This window comes from Leuciscus leuciscus, assembly GCF_965113295.1.
Source record: "Leuciscus leuciscus genome assembly, chromosome: 7".
NCBI classification, from domain to species: domain Eukaryota; kingdom Metazoa; phylum Chordata; class Actinopteri; order Cypriniformes; family Leuciscidae; genus Leuciscus; species Leuciscus leuciscus.
This window is the reverse complement of record NC_138731.1, coordinates 12,678,225-12,696,039: the sequence shown is the minus strand read 5'-3', so window position 1 is coordinate 12,696,039 and position 17,815 is coordinate 12,678,225. Positions and strand designations below refer to the sequence as shown.

General features: G+C 40.4%; 1 protein-coding gene across 1 annotated transcript in view; it reads right to left on the bottom strand.

The window, feature by feature from the left end:
* mylka (myosin, light chain kinase a) overlaps window positions 1-17,815 on the bottom strand; it is a 116,422-nt gene that overhangs the window by 84,061 nt on the left and 14,546 nt on the right. Inside the window, exon 2 of the mRNA XM_082176030.1 lies at window positions 8,530-8,686. Coding sequence (XP_082032156.1) covers window positions 8,530-8,685 — 156 coding nt within the window. The 5' untranslated portion in view covers window position 8,686. The remainder of the gene's footprint in view (window positions 1-8,529; window positions 8,687-17,815) is intronic.

Sequence of the window (17,815 nt, the reverse complement as noted above, 5' to 3'; positions counted from 1 at the left end):
GAACGTCGGTCTCCTCGGCTGTGAACCGCTCCTGGCGCGCGCCTGGCAAATCCACCGTTATAATAGGAATCCGCTTTAGAACAAGCGCGCCTGCTCTTAAAGGGAATGTGAGATGTCGCTCAGATTGGTTTATTTCACGTTACGCCCAAACCACACCTATGAATAATGAAGCTACTTCAGACCAACCCCTTTTAGATTTGCGCCGGGCGCAAGAGGCATTTATCCCGCCGGGAAAATAGCAACAGCGCCCAAGACCCGCCCACAAAGTTACTTGCGCTTTGCGCTTGACACTTGCGTTTCAGATCGTTAAAATAGGGCCCTATGACTTGCATGACTACTTTTAAAAAGTGCCCTTTGTAATAATGTCAAAGTTTTACATTTTAAATAATTGATCTCATAATCTTTTGTCATGCTTTAAAGTACACTTTTGATGTGTTGACTAACATAAAGCACATGCAGAGTATTTGAATATCATTTTAACTGTGGTGTATTTGATGTTACATTTAAAGTTTAGTTTAATATATATATTAAAGTTTATATACAGTTATACATGTACTTAATTGCAACTTCATTACAAATGTGTAATTAAAAATATATTTAAAAACATTAAATATAAGCGTCAATAGAAATTAACATTAAATTGTATTTTAGTTTACCATAAATGTGCCAGTATATCTGGCAGTGCACTTTAACCAAAGACAACTTTATTTCAAAGACAATACATGTAATTCTGAAAATGTTCACAAGGGTGCACAAATAGTTTTGATTGGACATTATCTAAACAAGGGGGTTTGGGGTTTGGTAACCTTTTTCTAAAATTCTGCAGTGAAACCTCCACCATGCCTAACTGTTGATGCTTGACTTCACCTCTCAGTGCCCTGAAAGAAAACAGCAGTACAACAGGAAACTAGGAGTCACAAGACAAAGGTATTTTAATCCCTGTTTGTGCTGTCTCACAGAACGAATAGAACAGACCACAACATACTGAAAACTCACAACTTCAGAGTCAGTCAACCTTTTACTATGACAAATATTTCCTTCATCTGTTAAAGGGGTTATATGTAACAATTTTCATGTATTAATCACTTTTTATTGCCAATATGTGAACAACTTGTAACAAAACTTTAAAAATGGGTTCATAGACAGGTTGTCTATGATAACCTGCAAACTGAATTTGGTCTCAGTTACTACTGAGAATGGTCTGGTTTTAACCAGGCTAGTGTGAACCAGCCCTAAGAAGCAGAATTGGCCAAATAAGTATTTTCATCAGTTCTAGTTCTTATGCAAATACAGCTGTACCTTGATTCCAAGTAAGATAACCATCTCATGTGAAACTAAACAAGATACCACACATATTAGACAAGATACCACACTGAGCAGAAAACAGAAAAAAAAAAATTCCCCACTTTTACAAAGGTACGTCGAGAATGGCAGTATAGCGCGATTTGCCAATACTGCATAACCTGCACGAAACATATCATATGCCCGCTGCTTGTGTGAATGCACGAAACATATCATATGCCCGCTGCTTGTGTGAATGCACGAAACATATCATATGCCCGCTGCTTGTGTGAATGCACGAAACATATCATATGCTCGCTGCTTGTGTGAATGCAGTCAGTTTTGACCGCAAAAGATGAGGTGATTTGATCGGATGTCAAGTTGCCTATTTACAGCATTTTACCTGCTAGAAATAAATGCTAAGTTGTAATGTTTTAAACTTTAAACTTCGCGTCTTTTGCAGCATCTCGCGCATGACACAATGTTCTAAAAACGCGGCACTCAAGTTAAAATAAGTTCAACTTTTAAAAGATGCGTCTCGAGACCTTGCGCATTTTCCCCATTCCACATTTTTCAAAGCAAAGCCGCTTTCTGTGTGAACCAGCCCTAAGAAGCAGAAATGACCAAGTTCTAGACCTTATGCAAATACAGCTGTACCTTGATTCCAAGTAAGATAACCATCTCATGTGCAACTAAACAAGATACCACACATATTAGACAAGATACCACACTGAGCAGAAAACAGAAAAAAACAAATAGCCTAGCATGTCAACCCACAAATATACGTACATTTGAACACTTTAAAAAGTTGTACCAATAACAAGTGTTTCTGAATTCTACAGAAACCCCTTTTAAAACAAAGAGTTACTTGTTAACTCTAAGATGCTGCTATTTTAAATGCAAAGTTTTCTTCAGTCAACAGCTAAAAGCAAATTAAGTTCAGTGCATGAAAAGGCCTGTTAAAAATGAAGCTGGGTCATGTGTGTTGTTTTCAGGTGTTGTTCTCAGCCTAGGAATGTCAGCTAAGAGCAAAAACAGTTACTGTCTGTGTATGTAAAAATGTATGTGAATTCAGCTAGTGCTGATTCATGAAGATAGAGGAGATCCTGTCAGACTTTCCACTGACAGCCATAGCAAATTCACTCCAATCCAGCAGCTGTACCTGCGCTCAGGGCTTTCCTGTGTCTGCTAGAACACTTTACGCTTTAGGAGAAATTCTGAATTACTCGCATAAAACATGCCATAAGGAAGCACTGTAGGTAGCACACAGTTTTAAGACTCAGGTCTGTGTGACCTGAAATGGAATGTCTGTTATTCTGTGTGTCAATAAATTACACTAAATTACAAAGACAATTCAATATTTTATTTATATAATCTGAAAGAAATGTGAGTGGTGTTTGCCCTTCCAAAACTCGCTGGCACAATACTAGGGTGCTTGCTGAGATATTCTAAAAGGTTTTAATGCTGTGTAACTAACCTGGCATCAAAGAACTAGTGGCAATGAAAATGGTGTTGCCTCATTACCAGCAACTGTGAGAAAAGGTTGAACTTGAATACACTAAAAAAAAAACTAAAAAAAACCTTTAGGGGGGCGTTGTGGCCTAAGGTTAGAGAGTCAGACTTGTTCTCAGTATCGGCAGGAAATGTCGGTGTGGAAGTGAATGAACAGCGCTATCTTCCACTCTCATTACCCACAACTGTGGTTCCCTTGAGCAAGGCACTGAACCCCCAATCACTCCCCGGGCACCTTGGATGGGTGATATGCAGAGCACAATATCCGAGAATGGGACACCATATTTGGCTCCAGAGAGTTACACGTCACTTCACTTCACTTATAAACTACGGCTAATGGCCAGTTAGCAAGTATTTTGGAAATAACTCTCCATAACAGCAGGAGGCTGAATTTTTCATTAAAAAAGTGAAACCAGATGAACCAGGACCATGGATACACAGACAGCACTTCCACACCAATCTGACTCATCACAGACGGATTTATAATATAGCTTCTTTGAATACGTCTGATAAAGAGACTTCCATGTATTGTGCTGCCTTTAAAGGGGACCTATTATGCAAATTTCACTTTTATAAGGTGCTTGGACACCGATGTTTGTCCGCAGTGAGTGAGAACAACCAGGCTATAATGGTAAAAATCCACTCACTTATTTTAAAATAATTCCCATGAATCAAAAACAGCCTCTTTCTGATTCAGAGCTGATTCAGATCTCTTCAGCTCACAGTCTGTAAATTCTACCTTATTATATGTTGTTTGTTTGAATCCCTATTTGTTTGTATCTTTAACCTAGCTTTGTAAGTGACCTCTCTGTATTACTTTCTGCCCTTGATATGTGTATTGTGCTTTAATCTTGATTTTGTTCTATTCCTTAACCCAGTGGTTCTCTTAGAGTGTTGTACCCCCTGAGGCCTTTAACATCCTTCTGCGTACCCCCTCTCTGCAGTCACTCCTTTTTCAGTAGGGGACAATATTTGCCCCCTTAAATCAATATTTCCAGTGCATATTTTACCTTTATAAAATAAATAATGCTTTAAATAAAATAAAAATTCAATAGAGAAATATGCAATGATTGTAAAAAAGTGATGCTTTTAAATATTAAATTAAATCCGCCAGTAGGTGGCGGCAAGTGACGGTCTTTATGAGCGAGTCATCGAGTCATTCATTCATCAGTAATGAAGCAAGTGGCAGAAATTATGAATGAATCATTGACTCTCACTATTTGTTCAAAGCCGCAGATCCGTTCACAAACACTGCTGTGGCTCTCGTTGGAGCTATTGTTTTGTCGCAAAAAATACGGACAATACTGTGTATAAAATGAACTGTGTATGTGTCTATATTAGTTCATCGTGCTAGTAAGTGCTAAATCCCCACTTTTACAAAGGTACGCCAAGAACGGCAGTATAGCGCGATTTGCCAAGACCTTAACCATAACCTGCACGAAACATATCATATGCTCGCTGCTTGTGTGAATGCAGTCAGTTTTGAGCGCAAAAGATGAGGTAATTTGATCGGATGTCACGTAGCCTATTTACTACATTTTACCTGCTAGAAATACATGCTAAGTTTTAATGTTATTTTAAGGTGGAGTAGAATTGAATGAACGGCAAAATTCAGCATTGTTTGCCTAGGCTACCCCCTTCTGTCACCTCAAGTACCCCAGTTTGAGAACCACTGCCATTTGAAATTGAACTCAAACTGTGTAACATTAGTTACTTTCTCAGACAGGTGCTTCATATCCCTCAATCCGGTAACTGTCCATGCTGGATCTGTCCCCATTGTTTTAAAAAGTAAGAATGGAAAGCAAAATAAGGCATTAGCATGACCACATCCAGCTAGACAGGCCTTTCTAGTGTACCAGCTCAGAGAGAAACCTTGCACGCACTGCTTCCCTTTATCGCTAGCCTGAACACACACCAAGCCGACGGTCAGCCGTCGGGCAGTTTTTGTGCGTCGGCCGACTAAGTTTTCTCAGTGTGTTCCGCACCATCGGCAGAAATTGGTCCTCGTTGGCTTTTTTCCAGCCGATTCGACATGTTGAATTGGCGTCAGGCCGTCGGTGAAAGATGGAACTCTGATTGCCTGTTCAGCTTAGTGAACGAGTCAGTGCACGAGAATAATAGCAAAACAGCGAGCAAAGAAGTCAAAACGGTACAGATAGAAGGCTGTTCTAATGTTACGTCATCTAACCTTAGTGTTCCTTGGCGAATATTTAAATATTAACATGAGTGGAGTGGAATAAAGAAAGAGTTTAGCAGGATTGATATTCAAAACGGTAAGCATGCACTGCTTTGTTTATGGTTTGTGTATCTGCAGCCTGCAGCGTCGGTTTCCCTTTTTGAATGACAAATGTAGACGAATTATCTGCAGAAATAGACAGTTGTCTCATTTACACGCAGGGCGCAGAACGTGCATTCTAGCTAACAGTCGGCAATAGTTCTCTTGGTGTGTTCAAGTGCAGCTTTTTACCCCGATGCGAGGCAACAACACAGTCGGCTTTCATCAGCGCTAGTTCGTCGGCGTCGGTTTGGTGTGTTCCAGGCTATTCATGGATTTCATCCGGTCCCTTTCCACAGGTGTATTAATCAAGCACAATGCAGTCTGCATTCATAATCTAGGTGCTTGATTTTATACACCTGTGGAAAGGGACCTGATGAAACCCATGAATAGAGATTGGCGCACAGAGGCGTGGGCGCGCACTTGGGGCGCTAAAAGAATCACCCATAGAGACAGAGCGTATTTAGGCCACGCCCACACCCGGGGGGAAAACAATCAAACCGTCTCCATTGACTTTGCATTGCGAGAGGCTGCCTCCTTGTCATTTCTTGCTTCTAACAAAAGACAGAAAAATGCCTAAAAGCTGCTGTGTGACAAGGTGTACAGCAAACAAGCTAAAAAAAACAGAAATACGTTTGTATTAGCTCTCGACCCCAAAAAACGAGTGTTTTAGGACATAAAAGTGGATACAGGCAGTTGAGACAGAGCGTCACGTGTCTCATTACTCTGAGAACTAACGTACGCCACTGGAGGAGACCGTGATCGACAACACATGATAGTTTATCTTACAGAAATATAATATATAAAACTGACATTTGGATATTTGACTCACCAGTGACCAAATGTTTAACTTACTGCACACGTAGTGTATTTTTAGTGCATACTGAGTGTCAGGATCCCACAATTTACCCATTCGTTCCAGCCTGTATCCACTTTTATGTCCTCAAACGCTCGTTTTTTGGGGTCGACAGCTTATGAAAACTTATTTCTGGGTTTCTTAGCTTGTTTGCTGTACACCTTGTCACATAGAAGCTTTTAGGCATTATTCTGTCTTTTGTTAGAAGCAAGAAATGACAAGGAGGCAGCCTCTCGCAATGCAAAGTCAATGGAGACGGTTGCACCGTTTTCCCCCCCGGTGGGCGTGGTCTTCAGATTATGACGCGTTGCGCTCTGTCTCTATAGACTACATTTGAGCTCGCTGATTGGCAACAGTTTATGTCAAACATTTATTTAATCAGCAATTGGCTAAGCTGCTCCAAAGACCCGCCTCCCTGGGGCATTTCTCCAGCGCCCCAGAGCTGATGAGACGTGCACACAGAGGACGTGTAGAAAAAGCAGACATTTTGAATTTCTATCATATTTTTCACATATACCTGGGTGCATTTAATGTCTCAAACACACAAATATTGCCAATTTGTATTTACTTATTTATGCATGCTAATCAATGACTTGAAGATAGTGAAATCAACTACATAAATTCAACTATTAACCGTTCAGAAATGTCCTGTTGCATTCTACTGTATATGTTGTCACTTCTTCTTGAGTCTTTCCATCACTGTCCGACTTCAGTTCGAACATATAAGGCAGAACACTACTACTGACAGTTTCTAACATTTTCAGTGCGTGAGATTGTACTGTTTTGTTGTTGCTGGTATGCCGTAGTGTGGGGTCGGTCATGAATGATTCGTTCATTTTGAACATATGTTCACATTCATGGCACAATTCAAACGGGACCAGAAAATAATTATTTTCTCCCATTCAATTGCATTGACGATTTTTCAACCTAGAGGTCCACTTGGGGTTTTATGGGATGGGCGGGACTTACCAGCTCTATACATAAATTAGTTAATGATTCCCAGACTTCCTTACAAACAAGTGCGTAATCAGTTTTTTTTTTGATGATGCGTTTCTGGTGTCAGTCTCTTGTAGCTTTTTTATTTATTACAATTTATTTTTAGAATTTAGGTTAGTGCAACTTTTTCCCACGGGTTCTGAAACCCTGCTCAGGTTCATTTTGCCATGTTAACCCCACATTGCTCTGCTGAAAAATCCAGCATAAACCAGCATAAATTCCCTGTTGGTCCAGGCTAGTTTATGCTTTTTAGAGCTGGTATAGTGCTGGTCACTCCCGCTACCCATGCTGGTGACCAGCAAACCAGAAACCAGCATCTCATTCCGGTCTCAGCTTGCAAAACATACTTTATGCTGGTGATACAGCAGGCTGTATTTTTCAACTTGTACAAAGCGAAAAAATGTGGTGTTAGAATATAATAGCTAGATGATTAACAACAGACACCAAATCATATGCCAACCAAAACGCTGAGTTTAAACTATTTGGTAAGGAAGCTGGGTTCGGCCCAATTTCCATTTAAAATAAATAACTCATCAGTGCTGGGTTGGGAGTTTAAAGCGTAAATGGTTCTCTGTATACCGTTACCAATTTGCCTATCTGTGTTTCACGAGTTCACACTTACAAATAAGTCGGATAGAATAAATGGTATGCATATTTGGCGTGCTGTCCGAGGAGAGGGCTCCGGGCTCGGTATTCGGACCGAACCCAGAGTACTCCCCCCGTATTCCTGGCTGTGGAAGGAACAAGCCTAGAGTGAGGAGTCGGGGTGGTGGAGGGATGCTGAAAAACTGTCAAGGAATGTAGGTGAGTCGACTGAGTGAATATACATGTATGCTTCCTCTCATGCTGATAGGATAGACATGATGATTGTTGATGACAAGTTGATTGGATTGATTATTTGAATGTGATCCTCCTGAGCTTTGTTTAATGAAATATTATTTGTGGCGCATATGACAGGAATATTTGTGGAAAACAGAATAAAAATAATCGAAGCAGAGAGCTGAACATGAACATGAACATGAACATGAACAGACATGAACTCATTTTCATGTCTAAAGCACAAAAAGTGCTTTAATTCTGAAGTTTACTCTCTCAGACTCTCTTAAAATGTAAATTTTCTCTGGCCTCAGACAGCACAGCTTTAACAGACACTTTATTGGAGTATCTGCCTGCTGTGTCAGTCTGAGACTGCAAGTAAGTGTCCAAATGCACTGTCCTCAACACACTCTGAGAATGTAATAAAACACAGATGTTTGCCTGATAAAAAAATCTTCAAAAGAAAAACTAATCATATAAACTTACATAACATTTTATATTTCTTTGCTATCTCCTTAGGACATAGGATGAAGGCTTGACAAATCAAAAGAAGGGACACATATTTCTGTAAATTCTTAGAAAAACAGGGCCATCCATTCACAACTGTCAGCTGCCTATGCGTGCAGCAGACAGCAAGGCAGCACACTCGGTTTTGGAATAGAGCTAGTGTCTAAAATAGATTATTGTTGGGAGTCTTAAATGAAATTCATTGGCAGACACAGTGTCTGCTTCATTACACTATGAGGATCAGTTGAGGGTCTGGATCAGGATAGTTCTGAAGATTCTCTCTCACCTTCCCTTCAAGGCGTGCGGTACCCCCTTGGCAGATGCGGGTATTACGTGGCGGGAGTGTAAAAACGGGGGGCTCTTTGCTGGGGGAAGCTCGTCCCAGAGTCATAGTCGTCTTGGAGACATGAGATCCTGTAACAAACTGAACGTCACCCATCATTCTGTAAATACAAGAAAAACAGAAAAGTTTTGAGTTCCATGTCAAGTTCATTTAGCTTTTTGAAATTGTGGCTGATGCAATAGCTTTGAGCTAGAAAGGGGAAAAAAAGTTTTATATATATAGGGTTAACAGTGAATGGTCTGAAAATGAGAAAATATCCAGTGAGCTGCAGTTCTGTGGGCGAAAATGCCTTGTTTAAGCCAGAGGTCAGAGGAGAATGACCAGACTGGTTCGAGCTGATATAAGGCAACTGCAACTCAAGTAAAAGCAGATGAAGCAGATGAGCTACAGCAGCAGAAGACACACCAGGTGCCACTCATTTCAGATAAGAACAGGAAACTGAGGCTACAATTCACACAGGCTCACCAAAATTTGACAATAGAAGATTGTAAAAACGTTGCCTTCTCTGATGAGTTGATTTCTGCTGCGATGGTAGGGTCAGAATTTGGCGTAAACAAAATGAAAGCATGGATCCATCCTGCCTTGTATCAGTGGTTCAGGCTGCTGTTGTTGTAATGGTGTGAGGGATATTTTTCTTGCCACACTTTGGGCCTCTTAGTAATTGAGCATCATTTAAACGCCACAGCCTAGCTGAGTATTGTTGCTGACCATGTCCATTTCTTTATGACCCATGAGTGTTACCTATCTTCTAATGGATACTTCCAGTAGGATAACGTGCCATGTCACAAATCTCAAATCATCTCAATTGATTGAACATGACAATGAGTTCACTAAACTCAAATGGCCTCCACAGTCACAGTCCACAGTCCGATAGAGCAGCTTTGGGATGTGTTGTAATAGGAGATTCACACCATGGATGTGCAGCCGACAAATCTGCAGCAAATGCGTGATGCTATCATGTCAATATGGACCAAAATATCTGAGGAATGTTTCCTGCACCTTATTGAATCTATGCCATGAACAATTAAGGCAGTTCTGAAGGGGCCCAACCCAATACTAGCAAGATGTACCTAATGTACCTAAGTGGCCAATGAATGTCTATAATCAGGTTCAATCGATTTTTAAGCATGTATTTAAAAAAGGGTTATGCTCCCTCCAATGAGTTTCAGGATTTTCATATGACCTACAGTACACTAAATTCTTGTTCACATAAAATTTAGCACCATATATGTCCATGTTTTCAATCAGGCCTCTAGAGTGATATATGTTCCATAATGTCCTACACAATATTGTCTCAAAGCAGCTTTACAGAAAGTGCATTTCAGAAATGTACATAGAACATTAATAACATGCATTTACTCCAAACTCACTTCATAACGACAGCTGAGCTCCTCCTTCTGTGAGATGATGTGCCTTCTTACACAGAATAAGGCAGTCGTGTATTTATAAGTCATGTTTAATCAAAGCATTTCAATCTTATGTTTATTCAGCTACAGCGCTAGGGATTTCCTGGAATGATGCGCATTATTGTACTTCTGCGGCAGGGCATATTTATCGTGTTTGCGTGAGAGCGCCCTCTGGCGTTCAAATGGGGCAGTATTTACTACCGATCAGCCGCACTCCACCGACAAGCTGCGCCTGCGCATAAGATAATCGCAACGGTTTTGTTGCGATTAATCGTTCAGCCATCAAAAGATCCATGTTTAGATTTATTACAGTTCATCATTGAAACTGCTCATGAAGGAACACACTTTAAGCAGAAAATTCTCAAATGGAGATGGAGATCACTGAACTGCAGCTTTGTCAGTGTTTTCAGATCATCCGCTTCTTCCTCAGTGTAGAGAGAGCATGTGCAGACTGATTGGGGGGGATTTAAATTCTTGAAAACAGTCTGTAATATTTTGTCACTTTTATTCAACAAAAGAGTTATTCTTGTCAAGTATTTAGTCTCGTCTTTTTTTCGTCAACAACATTGTATGTTAATATAGACAGTTATTGTTTAATGACGTTGGTGTTGTCTTTTCATCGTATTGTAGTCATGGAAAAAAAGGTTGTCAACAAATATTTTTCGTCATACATTTCGTTAACGAAATTAACACTAACAATGACAAACAGGCTCAGCTTCACACCAAAAGCTCTAGTCTTGGGAACGCACCCTGAATCTGTCACTATGCATTAGTTATTATTGCATCTGGATCTGCCAAGAGGATGCTTTATATCTCCAATTAAATGGTTCAAATGTGACAGAGTGCAGCATGCATGCAAGGCATGCAACCTCACCAGATAGGTAAATACAGCTGAATGTTTGATGGGCCCTCCTCTTTTTCTCTCTCTGTCCAGACTTTTTACCATTATGCTTGTTTGCAGACTCTAGACAGGCTTTAACATGGTTGTTTCGAGTAATGGCTTCTTTTGTATCACTCTCACATACAGACCAGTGTTATACTGAACTCTTGATATGTAACGGTCGGCACCTTCAGTATATTCTCAGCTACTGTACTTAAAGCTTTTTCAATGTAATTTGTGGTAGTTATATTAATAATTTACATTAACCAGTGTCTCCTTATGGAACAGACAATGTCCAACATTCCCCAATTCCGGTGGTGGACAGTTAAAAAGTAATTTAAGTATCTGTACTTTTTCAGAATATTTTTATTTTGCGAAACTTTTACATCATAAATTCCAAAGCATAATTTTGTACTTTTTACTTCTTTACATGTTATGAAAACATATAGTTTATTCCTCATTATTTCGAACTGAAGAAATCTCCACCCCCTCTGAGCAATAGTATCCAACTGCAGAGCCGCAGCGCCATACATCACAGTAGTTTCAGGACAGCAGCGCCAGGCCAGCAGTCTCAGACCGATAGCCATGTCTGATTCATAAAGAGCTGATTCTTCTCAGTGAAACTGTTGAATTATTTCGCTATTCACACTGAGTGATTCATTCACGAATCAGACTGATCCGCTTGCAGCTTTTCTCGAGTCAACAACTCACTGATTCAATGATCTAGTCAGAGTGATTCTTCATGTCTCAAAGGCCCTGTCCCGAAGCCCTAAACCCTCACAATCTTCCTCCGAGTCCACACATTTGTGACGTAATGCCGCTTTGACTGTCAGGTAAAAATCTGCAGCGGAAACCGCGGGCTTGCAGGCTCTGCAAAAGTGTGCATCGAGGGCGCGTGCCGGCCGCAAAGGTGGCGTTCGCGAGCACCCTTCTGAAACCTAAAATGACAATTGGGACACCCCATGGCAGGGTTCCTCAAATCCCATCCTGGAGGGCCAATGCCCTGCAGAGTTTAGTTCCAACCCTAATCAAATGCACCTGAACAAGCTAGTCAAAGTCTTCAGAGTTACTAGAAAATTGCAGGTAAGTGAGTTTGATCATGGTTTGAACTAAACTCTGTAGGACAGTGGCCCTCCAGGGCTTGATTTGAGGAACCTTGCCCTACGGTCTTGTGCACTTAACGTACATGTGCACACGGCGGACATTGTAAGCCCACATGACCGCAAGTGCATATGAAGTGTGCCATTTGGGACAGGGCCAAAATGAGCCAAGAACCAGGGTACCTTCAGGGTGCACGCAACTGATGACACGAAAAGTTACTAATATTACATTTTAATTTTGGTTATTTTAAGTAAATCTCACAAATCAGTGCGAGCTGTTTAAGCACTTTGAAATGCTTGAATGTGGACATAGCTGCATTTATATGAATTAATCTGTACTAGACAGGCCATTTTAGTTAAAATAGCACAAATTATTGTCCGTGCATCTTCCCTGCTGCACAAGCAGTTTAAAAGAATATAAAACTAGTATGCTTGCACACCATTCCTCTTAAAATGTTTACTCATTTTGCCCCACAAGACATCTGCACATTGTATTTTCACCAAATATTTAGACAAATGTAGTTTTTCCTTATTTTTAGAATACTATATGAGAGCCTGTACTTGTTTTACTTGTTTGGACACTTGAATTATTAGTAAATTAATTCGATATTTTAGTATATTGAGTTATACAGTTAAAGTTTTTGATAGTGTATAATAAAATGTTTGCTTATTTGCAGATCAATGCATATTTTGCATACATGTCTATATATAAATCTTTCTTACTGACTGGTGCTGGAAAGAATAAATAATAAACATGGTTCATGTCACCAGTTGTGTTTTCTGTTTCATTTTTTAAGGACTTTAAGTCTGTTTATCATAATTTCCTGTGTTTGTCTTCAGTTCACTTCCGTTGCTATGGTCATTTATTGGGTGTTTCTCAAATGGAAGGCTGCATCCAACCGAGACTGTGTCCTTCCTAGTCCAGTCCTTCTGAGGCTTGTAGTCTAGTGTCCTCCTCAGTAATTAAACGCTAGAATGAGACGGTCTAGTAAGAGCGCATGGCTTCGTCGCACGAAAATACTATTAAAACTTAATTTTGGACAAATACTTGTATTACAAATGTTTATAGTAACTGTCTTTTTATCAATGCTATACAGTGAATGACAGCCGTCTGCGGTCTCCTAGTTGTTTACATTATTGTCAGTTTAGTGTTACTGATTAATTTACAGCAAAACAAAAGATAACAGATGCTTTCATGTCCAAAAACATAATTTTTGTCTTACATTTCATAATAAACTCAGACAAGCTTTTTTTCGTCAATTTTTTTTCGTGAATTGGAATGTGTACAAAGGATTTAAGGCCGCGAAGGATTCATCCGATGCATCCTTAAAACAGGCCGAACAAAGGACGTAAAATGAAGGCTGCCTTCCAAGGATCCATCAAATTGAGATGGCCTTCAGCAATGTTTGGCCTTCAGCCCTTCATTGGATTTCACACCTGTTCCTCATTTAATTATTAGTTATCTTAGTATACAGTATATTGCCTTCTGTTTAGCTATCTCATTGTCTGGTGTTGTTTTTGTGTATAGTACACAGTTGCATTATCTTTTTTGTTGTTTGGATTGTTGTATTCCATTGTTGTAATATACTCTTGATTTGTAAAAGTCTACGCTGAAATATAGATCAGCTTTGCACAGCCTCATCTCCATTCAAGCCGTGACTGTTCATCTATTAGTATTTTAATTTGACTTCTCAGACCCCATTTGAGTCCAATTCAAACAGTTCAGTTCTGTTCATTTTGAGCCATGTTTTCAAGATTTTCTTTACAGTAGTTGCAAAGCAAACACTCAAATGTTGTGTCAAGATAAAGTGTGAGCTCTTGGACCTGTTTACATCTGGTATTAAGATGCGTTTTGGTTGATCAGATCACAAGTAGACGAGGGAGACACATTCCCGTTTACACCTGGTGTTTTAATCTGTCTCTTTTGTCCACTTTCAACCACTTCTGTCCTGATTTCTTTGAGGGGAGGGACTATGACTATGAGGGGAGGGACTTTTGAACCAAGATGGCGGCGCGAGTACATCGCGAGGCTCGCGGTCTCTCCAGATTCTGCAATTTAGTAGTATTTTTCTTGCTCATTTCGGGTCTGTTCGTGCAGAACAGTTGTGCCTTAACATCGTACACCCAAGGTGAGCTTTTGGATATTGGTTTGCGAATTTCCGACAGTTTTATGGACAACCTTCGAAAACACCCGGGGCTATGCACTCTGCCCGGCCGGGCGGAAGTGCTCGCAGGCGGCGTTGAGATCGTAAACAAAGGCGGGGGAAGCGCGGAGGACTAAGAGCTAAGCTAAAGCTAACACCACACCGGCTCTCTTTACCCAGCATTTTCCTTGCCAATGTACGGTCGCTGTTGAACAAAATGGAGGAGATTCGACTCAACATCACATACAGCAAGAGACTTTTGAACTGTAATGTTCTAATTTTCACGGAAACATGGTTAAACAGCGGAATACCGGACAACGCTATTGAGCTAGCGGGACGCCATACATTCCGGGCGGATAGAACATTAGATGGCTCCGGTAAGACCAGAGGTGGTGGATTGTGCATTTACATTAACAAAGCTTGGTGCACAAACTCTGCTATTGTTGGGAGACATTGTTGAATTGAATTGAATAGACCTTTATTGCCCCAAGGGGAATTTGTTTTGCACTCATGGGAGCCACATTAAACATCAACACAGCCAACATGATATAGCAATAAGACAAGAAACAGAACATGTACAACAACAACAATAATAATACAACAAAGGCATGAATTCATCAGTTCAACAGCTTAAAAGAACCAATAAATAAATAAATATTCAATATTCAATAATACGCATTTAAAATATGTCTATGTGCCTATGGATGATCTATTTAGTAATTGAATGCTCCTCGGCAAAAATGATGTAATATATCGTTTAGTTTTTGTTCGGGGCATTCTAAATCTACGTCCAGAGGGGAGGGGAGAAAATTCTGAACAAAGTGGATGCAATGGATCCTCCAATATTCTCAGTGCCAAATTAAGGGTATACTGGTCAGTCAGATTTGTGATGCTTTTAGTGTCTGATCCAGTAATTTTTCTACCCATTTTTGTCACCTTGTCCAGCATGTTCCTGTTCTGGATAGAAAGACCCCCCCCCCCAACATTGGATGGCAAAAGACACCACACTCTGAATAAAGGTTAAATAAAACAATGTCAGAGTACTAGTCTCTGCATTAAAACTGCGCAATTTTCTTAAAAAAAAGAGCCGCTGCTGTGCTTTTGAGTATCTTGCTAATGTGTTGGCTGACCATGTGAGTTTGTGATCAATAATAGTGCCCAAATACTTGTACTCCTCCACAATCTCAATAACTGTCTCTTGAATAGTAACAGATTGCAGTGGAGGGGGCCTTCTCCTAAAGTCGATCACCATTTCTTTTGTTTTTGAAATGTTTAAAATTAGTGAGTTTTCACTACACCATTCATGGAAATGGTCAACCTCAGTCCTGTATTCCTGTTCGTTGTCTGTTAAAAACCCAACCAAGGCAGCATCATCTGCAAACTTAATCAATGAACATTTGGAATGGTGGCTGACACAGTCATTAGTATACAGAATAAATAACAACGATGATAAAACACATCCTTGTGGCACTCCTGTGTTTGTCATGATGATTTTTGACTGGCTGTGACCCGCTCTCACAAACTGTAGTCTGCCTGTTAGAAAATCCTGAATCCACTTTACCAGATTGAGATTTACACCCATGATTATCAGCTTCTCTATCAACATGTGTGACTGAACGGTGTTAAAAGCTGAAGAGAAATCTGCAAATAGGATGCGTACATAAGAGGCAGGTGTTTCAAGATGTTTATAAATTCCATTCAGGAGGGTTGTTACTGCATCTTCCACACCTCTTTTCTCTCTATAGGCAAACTGTAATGTATCCATGTGTTCTTTGGTTTGTTTTTTGAGATGAGTTAAAATGATCCGCTCAAAGCATTTCATAGCAACTGAAGTGAGCGCTATTGGTCTAAAATCATTCAGTCCATCTGGTTTGTGTTTCTTAGGAAGTGGTACAATTTCCGCAGTTTTCCATATCTTTGGGACTTTGTGTGTGTCAAGTGATTTCTGGTACAACCCTCTGAACACCGGGCTCAGTTGTTCTTTGCAGCTCTTTAGGATGGTGCCTTCCAGCCTGTCAGGGCCGGCAGCTTTCCGAGTCCTTACATGGGAGAAGATCCGCCCCACTTCCTCACAGCTTACCCTGATTGAGGCACTTGCTCTTCCTTCAAGGCTGATTGGATTAACTGGCGCGTCATTCTCCCATCTCGCAAAGTGTTCATTCAGGGCATTTGCTTGCTCGACTGTATGTACCGTACCGTTGGAGTGGTGATTTTGACCTATGATAGTTTTTATGCCCCTCCATGCCATACGCGAATTATTTTCCTGAAGTTGTCGCTCAATTTTATCTTTATATTGTCTTTTACCTTGTTTAATTTTCTTCTGTATTTCCTTCTGAATCAGCTTTCCTCCATACCGATAGCTTTTTACCGAAGTTTATATACCGAAGTTTTTTAATTTCGGTTGTAATCCATGGTTTTGAATTAGCAAATTGTTTCACGCGTTTTGTCGCGATCACATTATCCACACAAAAATTTATATATGACGTGACAACATCCGCATGCTCATCAAGATCTGCACACTCAAAAACGCTCCACTCTGTGCAGTCAAAACATCCCTGAAGAGCTGTCACACCGTCATCATCCCACACACGCACCGATGTCATTTTAGGTTTTTCCCTTTTCAGTTTTTGTCGGTAAGAGGGTAACAAAAAAACAGTATTATGATCAGATCCACCTATCGCTGCTTTGTTAACTGCTTTATAGGCATTTTTTATATTACCATAGCATAGATCAATTATTTTTGATCTGCGAGTGGCGCACTTCACATATTGCTGATATTGGGGTAATACAGATGACAGGGAGCAGCCATTAAAGTCACCCAGAATAAGTTTGGGAGTATCTGGGGACGCTGTCTCTAGTTCTTGTATGTGGTGATATATCGCATCTGCAGCCTCTTTGTAGTTTGCGTCAGGGGGAATATACACTAGACATACAAATAGTTGCCCAAACTCTCGCGGTAAATAAGTAGGTCTTAAGGAAACTGATAAGAGTTCTAAGTTTGGGGAATTGATGGTGTGTCTGATGATATGGTGTCTACACCACTTGTTGTTAATATACATACATAGTCCTCCGCCAATCGATTTCCCCGTGGCTTGTTTTTCTCTGTCAAGTCTTAACGGTGTACCAAAGCCAGGTAGGGAAAGACTGTCATCATTCACTGTTTGGTTTAACCAAGTCTCACTGAAACATAACAGACAACTGTCTCTGAATTCATACCGGTATTGCGTGGAGGCATGAAGTTCATCTAATTTGTTCCTTAGCGATCTCACATTAGAGAGGACTATAGTTGGAAGTGGGGGTTTAAATCCTCTTGCACGAACACGGCGTTTAATTCCTCCTCTCGAACCACGCTTTCTCTTTGTCCTGTCAAGTTGCTGTTCAGTTGGACGTAGGCATTCCAAAGGAAAGTCTGTTGGAGGTGTTGTTCAGCTAACCTTGAGTTTCTCATGGTTAAATGTAGACCGTTTTATCTACCGCGGGAGTTCACTTCCACTATTATAACTGCAGCCTATATTCCCCCGGATGCTGATGCCAAGTTTGCTATGAAAGAACTTCACGCAGCCATCAGTAAACAACAGACCGTTCACCCGGAAGCTGCGTTTATTGTTGCGGGTGATTTTAATCATTCAAACTTAAAGTCAGTGCTACCGAAATTTCACCAGCATGTTTCCTGTCACACCAGAGGAAACAAAACCTTAG